This window comes from Rhinolophus hipposideros (genome assembly GCF_964194185.1).
Source record: "Rhinolophus hipposideros genome assembly, chromosome: 22".
In the NCBI taxonomy this organism is placed as follows: Eukaryota; Metazoa; Chordata; class Mammalia; order Chiroptera; family Rhinolophidae; genus Rhinolophus; species Rhinolophus hipposideros.
Genome location: NC_138068.1, coordinates 21,782,908 through 21,797,041, shown reverse-complemented (window position 1 = coordinate 21,797,041; position 14,134 = coordinate 21,782,908). Strand labels below are relative to the sequence as shown.

The 14,134-nt window shown below is 45.6% G+C and overlaps 1 protein-coding gene across 4 annotated transcripts in view; it reads left to right on the top strand.

The window, feature by feature from the left end:
* DNMT3B (DNA methyltransferase 3 beta) overlaps positions 1 to 9,084 on the top strand; it is a gene marked incomplete at its 5' end in the record, with an annotated part of 32,844 nt that extends 23,760 nt beyond the window's left edge. For 2 of the 4 annotated variants that reach the window (XM_081034648.1, XM_081034649.1), the window contains 6 exons: positions 146 to 236; positions 570 to 718; positions 1,543 to 1,628; positions 4,596 to 4,665; positions 5,429 to 5,547; positions 7,499 to 9,078. In XM_081034648.1, the coding sequence (XP_080890774.1) occupies positions 146 to 236; positions 570 to 718; positions 1,543 to 1,628; positions 4,596 to 4,665; positions 5,429 to 5,547; positions 7,499 to 7,640 (657 nt within the window). In that variant the 3' untranslated portion in view covers positions 7,641 to 9,078. Of the gene's footprint in view, positions 1 to 145; positions 237 to 569; positions 719 to 1,542; positions 1,629 to 4,595; positions 4,666 to 5,428; positions 5,548 to 7,498 lie in introns of all 4 variants that reach the window. The other 2 variants (XM_081034651.1, XM_081034650.1) reach the window with 1 other exon arrangement.
* Positions 9,085 to 14,134: the final 5,050 nt, after the last annotated feature.

Below are 14,134 nucleotides of genomic sequence, written 5' to 3'. Positions count from 1 at the left end.
CATATCCTCACAGCCGTGTTGTCCCCCTCCCCATGGGTTGTGGGAGAAGAGAACCTGTGGTCATATCAGGCAGATTTTCTTGACAGGGAACACAGGTTGTCAGTCCCTCCAACCTCCCCTAAGAGCGACTGTTTTTCTGTCACAGATTGAAGAATGGGGCCCCTTTGACTTGGTGATTGGTGGAAGCCCATGCAATGATCTCTCAAATGTGAACCCTGCCAGGAAAGGCCTGTACGGTGAGTGTCCCTTGTATTCTGGTGGCTCCAAGAGACCCTATGTCACCTGAGTGCTAGTCCAGGAGGAGTGGCTTGAGAAGGAGCTGTTTGCTTCTGGCCAGCCTTACCTGTCACCTATCCACATGCCACTGTGAATCCTCAGTCCCTAGAGATACTTAAAAACAGCATTGCCCTGCTTGATACTGTGTCCTTAGTTCGTCCAGAGCATTACAGGTAGAGGGACTGGAGGGCGTCAGCTGTAGTCAGGTGGTCATTAGGAACCCATTGGTTTCAGTATGGAGGAGTGGGCTGAAGGGTTTGACCCTGGCCATCCATCTTCTTTTGTGGGTTCAGAGGGCACAGGCCGGCTCTTCTTCGAGTTTTACCACCTGCTGAATTACTCACGCCCCAAGGAAGGTGACGACCGGCCCTTCTTCTGGATGTTTGAGAATGTGGTAGCTATGAAGGTTGGTGACAAGAGGGACATCTCTCGGTTCCTGGAGGTGAGGGGACCTACAGTCCCGATTGTCAAGACTGCATGGGTAGGGAAGGGCCAGTTGGCAATGGGGGTTGGTGGGTGTTGGAAGTGATTTCCGGGTTCTCAGCAGAAGATGTGGCTAGATCCAAGTGTAACGGAGTCAAGAGGGTTGGTTCTCTTTCATACATGAAAAAATATTTGATCTCTCTAACCTCACCCCAAACCCACTGAAGTCAGAGATGATGAAACCATCGTCTACTTTTGGAGGCCTCATGAGATTTGATTAAGCTTTTTACTCTAGGGAGTTTTTTCTCCTTGTTACGAGAACTGCTGCTTTAGGGGCCATAGACACGTTAATTATCCACTGCTTCATACAAGCATTCTAGTAAATACTTTTTATATACTTAACGCATTTAATTTCCCCCAACACTTTGTAGCTTAAGTTCTGCTAGAGAGATTATGTAGATTACAGATGGGTGGTGCAGGGCATGTTTTGCCAACACTGCATTCCTGCAACCAGGAGCTCGACTTGCCAGATTTTGGCTTCGCGCTGCTTTTACCGCCTGTACATAGCACATTCTGTAATTACCTGGCGTGCCCCAGGGCATACCTTCTCAGAACCTGCAGATTCCATCTGGTCTCTTTCCCTACCATTAATGTGTGGGTACTAGCTATGTCCTTCAGCCAGATTCTTGACAGGAATTGGGTCTGTCCCCTGGCTGTCAGGAACCATATCTCCTCCACAGCCAAGGATCAGCTCTGTCACCCGCCTAGGTCAGGCCCCACTCTGGCTGCCACCTGAATTCTGATGTAGGCTCCTAGCAGCTGTCCTTCTCTCTCTCTCTGCAGTGCAATCCAGTGATGATTGATGCCATCAAAGTGTCTGCTGCTCATAGGGCCCGATACTTCTGGGGCAACCTGCCCGGGATGAACAGGTAACAAGGGGCTCCAAGTGGGACAGGTAACAGCCGAGTGAAATATACCGCTAATGGTTTGAGCCCTGAGCCTGAACTCTAAGACAGAACCATGCTTGAGTCTTCCAGAAGGCGCTGGCTCTACTGAGAAATGGCCCCACCTGGGGCTTCAGATCAATCATTGATGTTATGGATGACAGCTGTTAGCATGTACAGGCACTACCTGGGATCCCTGACCAGGATTCCTCAGTCTATTCCTACTTATTCCTGCTCTGCGCATGGGCCTGGTTCTTACAGTGCCATGTGCTAGAGCAGACGGGGTGTCGTCTCCCAGCCAGGGATGCTGAGGCTGTACACCCCAGTTCCTGTCCCATTGGGAAATGGAAGGAAACGGTTAGGTGCACCTTTCTCTCGTCCCCTGAGATGAAGTGAACCCCTGGAACAGGCCTATGGTGATCAACCAGGTGGCAGAGCTGAGATGACATTTGATAACCCAAAGCCGTCTCCCTCGGATTTTCTTAACCAAGAGATTGCCCCAACTTTTCGTCAACTCTTTCATGTTGAAAGTTACAAAGCAAGTTGCTGAGGATTAATTATCTTTTAGATGCGGTGTGCTAATTAAGATATAAAATGTGATGGTAACGAAACATCCCAGACTTTTGCAAATGAGTTAAGCTTAAAAAATTACCCTTTAGAAGGAAATGTTGGAAGCATAATAACTGACATTTGGTAAAATGTGGACAGGTGAGAAGGTACTGGAGTAGCTTGAAGGATTTCTTTTGGGTATCGTGCCTTTTCATTGGGCTTTATCAGCCAGTCAGATGGCGCAGTGTCCATGTAGGCAGTGAAATGGGTTCCTTCACGTCACACTCAAGTTCTCACTCTGACAGACACTGTTGTATGTGCTGCCAGTTTAGTGGTGACCACCTCAGATGTCTGGTGTGTTCTCATGGAATTGACAGGCTAATGGGGGAACTGTTCAGACAGTAAATGACCTCAGGGTTATAGCTGGAGTGAGACATTGGAAGAGTTAAGGGTGGGGGGCTTCTCATTACAGCAGGGCCCTGAATGAAGGAGTGGAGCCGTACAATTGTTTGAGAGAATAGCATTCCAGGCAAAAGGAAGAGGGTCAAGGTGATGACGAGGGTGTCGGGTCATTCGCAGACCAGTTCAGATGACAGTGTTCCTTGCTTGTGGAGTGGCTGGGGGAGAGGAGAGCAGAGAACTCAGAAGTATCAGCCAAATGACGACGTGGGGGCTGCAGGTCATAGTACCACTTATATTTACTTTGGCATGGGAATTCACAGGAGGATTTAAGCGGAGTTGTAAATTCACAGTAGTTTGTTAGACGATATATGGATGAGGGCAGAAATGGGAAGAAACAGGAGGTGGTTTTTCAGAGGAGGAGGGCTGGCTGATGATTTATTTTGTGGTGACCCAGGAGGTTGCATTCATACACAATGCATCCTGGGGGGGTGTAACTCGGGTCCTGTGGAGCCTCGCGGGAGAGATCCGATTCTATCTAGATAATGCAAAGGTATTAGCATTTGACGGTACATTGGATGTGTGGTATGAGGTAAAAATAAAGAGTCCGCAAAGATGCCACAAAGTTTTCTGCCCGAGTTGTGATAAGAACCAAGCTGTAGCACCCTATATACAGAGGGTGCCAAGAAAATGTATACATACGCATTTTAAGAAAGGAAAACTATTAAAATTGTAATACTCAATATACAAGTATACTGGTAACAAAAAATTAATACAAGTCACATTTGACTTCCGCAGTTATAGGAGGTGCTCAAAGTGGTTGCCATCAGCGTCCAGACACTTATGGTGAACTACTGCTTGAGCAACGTGAACCAAGTGAGCACTTGTATGCAATTTTTTGGAACCCTGGTATACAGCTGGCTCTGCAGGGTTCTAGGATGATGACGCAAGCATCAACCCCGGGGTCACAGGCCCAAATCCAGTCTTTAGGCCAAAAACTGTAGTTTGTTTAGATCTCAGTTCCAGGATCAACATAAGGTGTGTCCTTTATGGTGTGCTGTGTTGTGTCCTTTTCCCCAGGTAGGTCCCTCAGCGACCTTGATTTCATGGAAGAGCTAGTTGGGAATTGGGATAGGGTGGCATTGGGGACCTGGAAAGTGAGGTCAAGGAAGTTTCTGACGGAACCTAGGGGAAGGAACAGGAACATTTTGTGTGATCAGTGGCCCGGCCCCTTTTGTGGGCACTGTTTCCATTCTGAAGTCTGCTTTCTTTGTGACCTTGAAGTTCCTTACACAGCAGCTGCCGAGGTGTTGATCAAGTCTGCATTCAGACCTCTCGCTGGGTTTCTGCTCTGGAACTGCTCAACCACTTTGGTTCTAACGTTCTACTCCCCCTTCTGGGAACCTGTTTGCCTCTCTCTGCATTTGCGGGTTTCAGTGGTGAAAGTTCCAAGGATCAGTCAGTTTTGTGAAATGAACCACCTCCTATCCTTCCTTCCTACCTGTACGCACTTTTCGTCCTTAAAGCCTCCGGAGGCTGCATCCCCAGCAGTAAGGCCCCAAAGTATGGGTTTGATGTGCTTGTGGGAGCAGTTGGACCTACCAAGATCTGAGACAAGTTTCTAAGACATGTGGCCCAGAGAGATGGTGGAACTTGCTCAAGGTCATCATCCAGCCACTTGAGCAGTGGGGCTGAGACTGGGGTGGTCTCCTGACTCCTTCCCGTGCTTCCCCACCCTGCGCTCCTCAATGGGAGCCTGGCTTTGATTACTGTTAAAACTTGGCAAGGGGGAGCATTTATTCCTGGGGCTGCCCTCTCAAGGGGCTTGTCTATCCTTAGTCTCAGCACACAGGCTCATGCCAGTGTCATTTTCATAATGTATTTGTAGCTAGTCCATGGCCAGAGCACATACTGTAGCCTTAAGCTCTCACTCCCACCTTGGGAGGTGCCTAGCCAAGGCCCCTTGACAGGTGGTAGAAAGTAATGGGTTTTGGCTATTCCCAGGCCCGTGATAGCATCAAAGAATGATAAACTCGAGCTGCAGGACTGCTTGGAGTTCAATAGGACAGCAAAGGTAAGATGTGCTCACAAACGGTCTGTGGGAAACGCACTTGGTGACCTCCAAAGCTGAAACTTGACCTTGGTGTCTAGTTTGTTCCTGCCACTCCCCCCACATGACTCCCTGGTGCTGGGCCTCTTTTCCCATAGAATTGTTCTGTCCCATCTGTCAACTACCGAGTAGGAGAGGTTCTTGATAAAAAAATAATCACTTAGAAAAGGCAACTAGACTTTCCAATTACGAATGTACATGCCATAGAGACACAAGACAATTTCAGCCGGTCCTCCCAGTGAGAAATGAGTAATTAATGCTTTTGCAAAAACTTATCTGCTGACAAGTCATAAAGAATTATATTAAGACCTCCATATATAAATTTAATTCTTAAATGTTTATATATCAAGCTAAGATCTATCAAAATCCTGGTTTGGTTGACCACTATAATCTGGGTGGATTTTTACATTTTGCTTTAATTTTGCTTGATCAATGACTGTTGTCTTGGCACCCATGTGATCTCATTTGCTGTCACTTTTTTGTTTATCTCTTGTTCTCTCTGAGGCTGGTCCTTCCTGTTCGTTCATTCACTCCTTGGCTTTTGTGGGAAGCACAAAATATTATTGTCCTTCCAACACTACTTTTCTGATTCCCTCTGAGCCCAGCCCTGCCACCTTTTCTCCCCTACCTGCCCTCCCTCCTCCATCTTCCCTAGGGCTTCTGAGCCTTGGATCAACCCAGAACCCTTCATTCTGTGCTTACTCCATGATGTCATTTTGTTCTCCAGTTAAAGAAAGTACAGACAATAACCACCAAGTCGAACTCGATCAGACAGGGGAAAAACCAACTTTTCCCTGTTGTCATGAATGGCAAAGAAGATGTTTTGTGGTGCACTGAGCTAGAAAGGTGAGCGAGGCTGCATGTGGAGAGGGAAACAATACAGATAGAAAGGGGAACATGTGGTTCAGGCCAGCAGCACAAATGGACTTGCTTGCCTTCATTCTACATGGTCCCACTGACCTATGTTAGGGGGGGCTGGGAATACATTTTCAGAGTTAGTCCTCATTTCCTGGCAGAAATGGTAGAAGGGTGGTGATGAGGAGGAATCTGAAACATGAGGTCATTAGACAGCACCATCTGTCTGTGTTGGCTGCACTGCCCCCGGCATCTACCTGCCTCAACATGCTGAGACACTAGCATGTAAGAGGAACCAGCTAAAGAAAACCTCACTGACGTGCCATTGCTCTTGCTCTTTCTCAGAAGATTCCTTCTGCCAAGTTGCTCTTCTATAGCTGATTCATACTTAGCCACAGTCTGCCTGCTCCTTCTTCTATTTGTTTGGCTAAGTTGGTATCTTACTTATTTTGATTCAAAGAACCAACTCTTAAATTGTAGTTCTCCTATTCAGGTTTCAATTTTTTTCTTATTCCTTTTGTTTTTCTTGTTTATTTTGTTTCTATTTTTGTTAGAATATTTTTGTTAGAAATGTAAGAAGGGCTATGAATATGCCTCTACGTTTTTGGCTGTCTTGAAAGAACTTATACAGAGTATTTTCATTCCAGATGTTTGTTCTACAACTAGTTTTATTCTTTACTAAACAATACTTTTCTTAGTATGAAAGCAAGTTCTAATTAATGGAAACAAACTGATGGGTAACCTGGCCCATATGTGCTGTGGATTATTCTATACAGCTGACCTTTGAACTGTGTTGGTCCACTAATACGTGGATTTCTTTTCCAATAAGTATATTGGAAAAATTTCTGGAGATTGCAACGATTTGATGAAACTCACAGACGAACCATGTACCTAAAAATATCAAAAAAAGAAAAAGAAAAAGTTAGGTATGCCATAAATGAATAAAATTTATGTAGATACTAGTCTTATTTTTATCATTTACCACCATAAAATATACACAAATTGACTATTGAGGTAAGGCTTCCAGTCAACAGTAACCTACTAGTAGTTATGTTTTAGGGGAGTCGTAAGTTAGACTTGGATTTTCCACTAGACAGTGGCTCAGTGTCCCTCACCCCTGTGGTGTTCATGGGTCAACTGTATTTTGAGACCCAAGCCTAACATGCTGGGCTGGACCTGTGATAACGGATGGGTGCAAATGGCTTGTCATTTTATAGGCAGAAGCTGGAGGTGTTGCATCTTTGGGATGTTTCTTAACACTCATTTAACCATTGAGCCCTTGGTGTGATTTTTAGTGTTTGATGGAAAACCTGGATAAGTATGAAGTCCAGTGTAGCCTCTTACCGGGCCTGATAAAATCTTACAGAGGAGGCTGTTAGTATATTTGGTTGCCATCTGCCATTAGGCCCTTGACCTAGCAACTGGATTTGAAGAGGGCAAGAGAACTCAAGATGCTTCAGTATACTCAGTAAATTAGCTGAGCATCCGATGATTGAAAATAAGGTTCATTTTTGAGAGTGTCCTTGTTCCTTACTAAGGAAATTGCCTAACGTCTCCCATCTTGGGGTTTGAAGACAGGGACGGGTCTGTCTTCTGGCTGGTCTTGGTTATGCATGCATGCATTCATTCGGGAAAGGTCTACTGAGCACCAACTACATGTGAGGGGCACATTGCTAGTCCTGGGGGTGCACATAACAGGAACCCTCAGGGAAGAGCCATGCCCTCATTCATGACTCATCTGTGTGCTGAAGAACCTGTGGACCTGACCTGGGGATCGAGAGGGCTCATGTGAAGGCCCAGTGGGCCTGACGCCAGGGACAGGACAAAGGGCAGAAAGAGCAGTGCCCCACGGCATTACCCATGGTGAGGATTTCCCAGAGGTACTGAGCACACTGGAGGTGGCACTTCTGACTCCCTGTCTTTTTACTCTGGTGCCCCCCAGGATCTTCGGCTTTCCTGTACACTACACAGATGTGTCCAACATGGGCCGTGGTGCCCGTCAGAAGCTGCTCGGGAGGTCCTGGAGCGTGCCTGTCATCCGACACCTCTTCGCTCCCCTGAAGGACTACTTTGCCTGTGAATAGTCCCCCAGGCACGCTGGGGCACTGGGGTGTGTGGGGGCAGAGCCGGGACCCAGGAGTACATCCCAGGCTCTGACCTTCCTCAGCTCAGCTGTGTGGGGTCATGCCACGTAGCTCAGCGGGAGCAGAGCAGCCTGACCCCCTCCTGGCAGGGGGAGCCCGAGGTGCCACGTCCTTGTGCACAATTCAACCTGGCCACTTGGAGTGGCCAGACACGGTGCTCATTTTGTCTTCTCTTAACACTTGAAAACTTGAAGTAGATAGTAAAGATGGCTTTTTTTTTTTTTTTCCCCTCCTGGGTTTACAGCTCAGAAACAATGGCTAAGATACCAAAATTACAGTGCTGACAGCTCTCCAGTACTCAGGTCAATGCTGAAAAATCACCCAAGACAGTTATTGCAAGACTTTAATATTTTTACACATCTGCAGCTCGTTTCCAGGAGTGTGCAGTGGTAGACATATAGCTAAGAGACTTTTTAAGGGCCCAAGGATGCTTTTTTCCCTAGGGCTAGCAGAAAAGGAAATGATGTCTACGTCTTCAATTTTACCTAGCACAGAACCCTGGTCTCAGTATAAAGGGCTGGGATCCATCGTGGGGCTGTTGAATATTTCCCACACCGATGATGATTTCAGCAGGGATGACATCATCATCACATTCAGGGCTATCTTTTCCCACAAACCCAAGGGCAGGGCAACCCTTAAGCTAAGTCTCTCCCAGTGACTGCAATAAATGAACCCTCCGGGGAAGCTCAGGAAGGGGTGGGCTAGGTTATAAGCTGCCATATATTCTGTAGGCAGGTATGGCTTCTCGCTATTTCCCTCTTCCCCATGTGAGAGGAGTGAAGGGAGAGGCTTAGGTAAGACCACCCCCACCCCCAAATGCACCCTCTAGACTTCCGCAGGCACAGATCCCCAGATAAGCACGACACCCTAATTCTTAAGCCTTTCTCTAAACCCGGAAGCAGTGACAGCCAGGGGCAGAAGCACATTTCTCGCACTTTTCCCCTCATCTAAGAGTTTGCAGGGGGAAAACTACAATAAAAGCTCCAACCTCCAGAGATTTTAAAGTCCTTTTTTTTCCACAATAAATCATTTTGATAAGTTGTTTTTAGGGATAATGGGAGGTCGGACAACGTGCATTTCAGAAATGCTGTCGTAATGGTTTTTAACACCTTTTACTCTTACTGGTGCTATTTTGTAGGATAAGGAACAATGTTGACAGGTTTTATGGGAATTTTTTTATATACTTTTAAAAATCTCAGACTTCTATTTTTATGTTTTACAATTTTCATAAATTTTTTTTTTTTTTTTTTTTTTTGTGACTGGAGCCATGTAACAAGTATGGGGGAAAATCGTGCCTTGTTTCAACAGTTTTGCTACTTTTTAGGCTGAAAGATGACGGATGCCTAGAGTTTACCTTATGTTGAATTAAAATCAGTATTTCTCTATAAAAGTGTGGTGTCCCTTTTGTTCTTTTGCAGGTCAGATTTGGTGGGGGTGGGCACGGGGGAGGGCCTGGCTAAAGTGGAAAGGTGGGTGGTTGAAGTAGGTCAGTCATTCAACAAGCACAGTGCAGGAGCGCCATGGTGACTCCAGGCAAAACAAGGTCTAGTGCCCTGGTCTCTAAACTCCAGTGTATTAGCATCCCCTGGGAGGCTTGTTAAAAAAAGATTTCTGGGTTCCACCTTGAGTTTGATTCACTGAGTGGAGTGGAGACTGAGAATTTCATGTTGCTGGTCCAGGGACCACACTGGGCTAGTGAATGGGTTTCTAAACCTTGGCTTTCAAAACAAGGACTGGAGGGTTTGAGTTCATTTAAAGGCTTGCTGTCTGGCACATCCCTCTCCAGACAATTTCTTACAGCTCTTGGGTAGCTGATCAAGATGATTGATTCAAGAATCCTGGGGCTGATTCTCCCTGTTCCTTATTCCTTTGTGGGATTCTCTGGCACCTTGTTCCACTGCTCCCAAGTTGTCATGTTGCAATCCTGACACATTCAGGGAGGGGACTTGGCCCCAGGGAAAGGCCTGGTTGGGAGTGGCCCCACAGTTCTAACAGCTGCCCTTGGCTTCAGCTTTTTGGGTGGAGAGTGTACCTCTTGATCTTGCAAGCTTAACCTTGCAACTCCATCTTAAAGTTTACCTGAGGCCACCCAGCCAAGCCAAGCGTCCCAATCTCAGAGCCCATCATGTGGTCCTTTTGTCTCACTACCTCTGGCCTTTGGTCAGGGAAAAGGAGCCCACAAAGATTTAAATACCTCTCCAGAGGCTAATACTAGTCAGTTGGTGCATGTAGAGGGAGAAAGTTGTGTATCAATTGAACATCAGTTGGGTTGGCAACTCTGAACCTCTTCAACTGTAAAGTGGGTTTTAATCCTAGCTACCTCCATGATTAGTTGTGTGCCTAAAGGGTTTGGCCCAGAGTTGGAGAGGAGAACGAGAAACCAATTGTTTTTCGATGCTGCGGGGCTAGAACAGCCCAGGTGTGAGTTGCCATGGTGAGACAATTGGCAATTAGCAAGCTGGGCTGGCACTCCTCTCTGAGGTGTTGAGACCCCAGGGGCCTTGGCTGCCCTGTGAAGCCATCTTGTGAACAGTGCTTCACCAAATGCCAGGACAGAATGAAGCAAAATAAGACCTGGCTTCAAAACCCCAAGAGAGGAGATGGACGAGCCTTCCAGGTGAGGCGCCCTTGGGTGTCCTGGCCTGCTAGGGGAGCAGGCTTGGGGAGGCATCGGAGGGGCTGTGAGGGCCCCTCCAAAAAACACGTTTTTGTTTTCTCAAGATGGCCAGGTTCGGATCTGAGTGATCCCAGACTCAGCGGCAAGGGGAGAATGTGATGACCATTCCTCTCGGGAGTAAGGAGTTGGAGTTTGTATCCCATGTTGTCCATTTCTGAAGCAGTCTTCCAGTTTCCTTCGATTGTATTCAGGGTCTGGCATGTTGCCAGGGTCACTTTTGGGCAGGTAACTAGGAGTTTTTTTTTTTCATCTCTAAAAGTTGGGGATCATGAATCCTACCTACATACTAGGGCTGCTATGCGTGTTCCAGGGCATGATTGAGGTAAAGTGCTTTACTGGCGCCTGGCATGCAGCAAGCCGTCACAAGTATTGGGTGGCATTGTGATAAGGCAAGCCATTAATCAATGCAGTGTTAATGACGGTTCTGGTAGTGATAGCAGCCTCCAATATTCATGAATGTATTTTTAATGTATTAAAGTTTTAAAAAGGAAGGATGGTAATACTCAACCAGGCATTGCATAGGAGCTGGGCGACAGCAACGGCAGCGCCTGGTGTTGAAGTTGTGTCCATCACCGTGCCCCACATGTTGGGGTCCCCTTGCTCCTTATTAGGGACGAGAGTGGACACGACCTTGCCTGGGGATGCAGGGACTGGCCTCTGGACAGTTCCATGGCTGTTTGGTGGGGGATCAGCGCTAGACACTGTTTCCCACTTGACCTCAGTTTCTCTGGTTTTCCTGCCAACTGCTTCTTGAGTGATTCTCCGTTCCAGGCCTGCATTTTGTCTTTGATTCTTTTCTGCAGCCTGACTGGGTGCCTATTCTGGCTTCACCCCCTCCTGATTTGTGTTCTTGGGTGTGCACCATAGCTTCTGCCTCAGTTTACCCAATTGTAAAACAGGGATAATATCAACTTAAGGCTGAAGTGTATGTGAAGTGCCTGGAAGAGTGCTTGTGGGTAGGGAGTGCTGAGCAAATGGCAGCTGCTTTATTGCTGGTGGAGAACCCTCCTAGCAACCCTGGAGTAAGGCTGTGATTATCATGATTATAGATAAGAGAATTGAGACCCAGAACAGACCCAAAGCCACACAGCTAGTGGCAAAGGAGTTGTGAGTTGGAATCTGTTCTGTGAAGCCAAGGTCTGCTGCTATTTCTCCTTGGCCTCACCTGCATCTATTTTATTTTTATTTTTTGTGTGAGAATGTGTGTATGTGTGTGTGTGTGTGTGTGTGTGTGTGTGTTTGTTTGTTTGTTTTGCTGGAGCTTGAAATAATGCTGTCCTTTGCAGCTTGGGGTGCAATTTGTCTACCTTTCTTGCTTCCTTCCCTTCTTACTTTCTTACAGCCTACCTTACCTCTCCCCCTTCCTCTTTTCTGCCTTCTTTCCTTTCTTCCTTCTTTCTAACTTTATCAATTTCTTCAATATTTTATTTTAAAATAATTTCAGACTTACAGAAAAGTTGCAGTAATAGCACAAGAATTCTGAATACCCAAATTCCTCAAAAGTTGACATTTTGCCACATTTGTTTCATCATCCTCTCTATTATTTTTTTCTGAACCATTTGAGAATAAGGTTCAGACATGATTTATCTTTACCCTTAAATCCTTCACTGTGTATTTTGTAAAGACCAGAACATTCTCTTACATAACTACAGTACATTTATCAGGATCAGGTAATAAACATTCATTCACTTATATATCTAGTCTATAGACCTTATTTAGATTTTGCCAGTTGCTCCAATGTCTTTATAGAGGAAGAAAAACAAATATATAATGTGTATATAGACTAGTGTCTATTCCAGAATCACTGTATTTGCTTATTTTTTATTTTTAAAACTTAATTATGAAATATATAAATAGTATATCAATCCTGGCGCTGCAGGCCTTATAACCTACTCTGCTCTCTGAACTTTGGTTCATCCTGAGCTCTTAGCATCGCAGTAACAAAACAGGTTGGCATTACTGGAGTTGGTGACTGCTTACTCTGAGTCTTTGCACATGCTATTATTCTCTGTCTGGAACAGCCTTCTGTCCCATGCCAGACTAGTCCTCCAGGTCTCATCTCTTCGAGGAAGCCTCCTTTGTTCCCAGGATTAGGAGTCACTCCATAATCTTGAGCCCTCCTTCCATGTGGATAGGTGGAAGACTCTATCCCAGCACAAAGCTCTCTATTATAATTTCTTATTTTTGTATTGTTTCCTTCATGAACTTGTGAGATCCTTAATGCAGCTGAAATCTCCCAACACCATTTTTGAGTTCAGTAAACTTGTCATACATTTGGAAAACTCAGGGCTTGAAGTTACAGTTTTTTGTTTTGTTTTTGGAGACTCGATTTCTATCTGTGATAATGAGATTAATTTACATGTTAAAACAGTTGCTTAAAGATGCTTATTACAATCTCCAAAACTATTCCTCCTGCTGGATGGAAATCCTTTTTTTTCTTTTTACCCTGGCTTAATCTGACCCAGATAACCTTGGCTAATCCCCTTCTCCGGGAAGAAAGTGTACTCTGAGCAGATCATGAGCCCCTCTCTCACCTCTTTGGGAGCTGTCTCCTGGGAGGGTAGAGTTTTATTTCAGAAACCTGTGATGCCCTGTGTCTCCAGAACCAAATCCAAACTCCTAGTTTGGCACTTGAGGCTCTTTTTGACTTGGCTTTCTCCACTGGCCTCATCCCCCACACGAATGTCCTGACCCCCAACAGGGTAATGCTGACAATAATTAATTGACATTAATTGAATATTGACAATCAAAAGGGTCTCAAATCAATAACATTTATTGAGCACATACTAATGCACTAGAAGTGGCCTAAGAACTTTACACACATTTAATTCTAACTCTTAGCAGAGTCAGTATTTGAATCCAGACCTGCTGGCTTTGCTACTTATGGAATTCACTTAGCCTGTTGGAAACTTAATGTCCTCATGTATAAAAGGAGGGTAAGGATATTCATAAGTGTATTTGAATATATTTACTTGATTATCTATGCTTCATATCAATTCACTATAATGCTAATATAACTACTATTGCTATAATCACTTGGTTAGTTACAGGGCTCTTTGTTGTATCCTCTTGTTTGCCCCCTCCTACCCCAACACTTTTGCCAGGTAACACCTCATCTTTTAGAGCAAGTATCTCTGGGAAGCTTTCCTACACTAAGGTGAGGTCAAGTCTCCTTGTGATGTACTCTTGGAGCGCTATATAACAGAGAGACAATCAGCAGTACTGGCGTTTAAAATATTGAAATGCCTCCAGACTGGTAAACAGCTCCTGCCCCACTCCCCACCCCTTTCTTCCTGAACATCTCCCCAGGCTTCAGTAACTAACTAGGTGAGACCTGGCCCAGAAGGCCTCTGGGACCCTATTGCATACAATGCAGGTGCCATCACCCTTGCCACATACCGCTCCTACCTAGCACTAAGTCTGGTTTGTAACTTAAACAGTACTTGTGTCATTGGTTGTGTCTTGTGCCTCCCCGGCTAGATTGGAAACTTAAGAACTCAGAGACTATGTCTGGTTTTTGCTCACCATCAAATCCCTAGGACACGAGGGACTAGGGAAAATAAATATTTGTTGAACACATGAATAAATGATAACTAGAGCAGGAAACTAGCTGGAAACCTGGGTCAGCCTCTGATGCTGAGCCAGTCAATTGACCTGAGGCTCGGTTTCCTCTTCTGTAAAGTGGATGTAATTCTTTCAGCAAGTCTGAACAGGGCTGAGACGATCCTTGCCCTCGTGGAACTTACAGAAAGGCAGA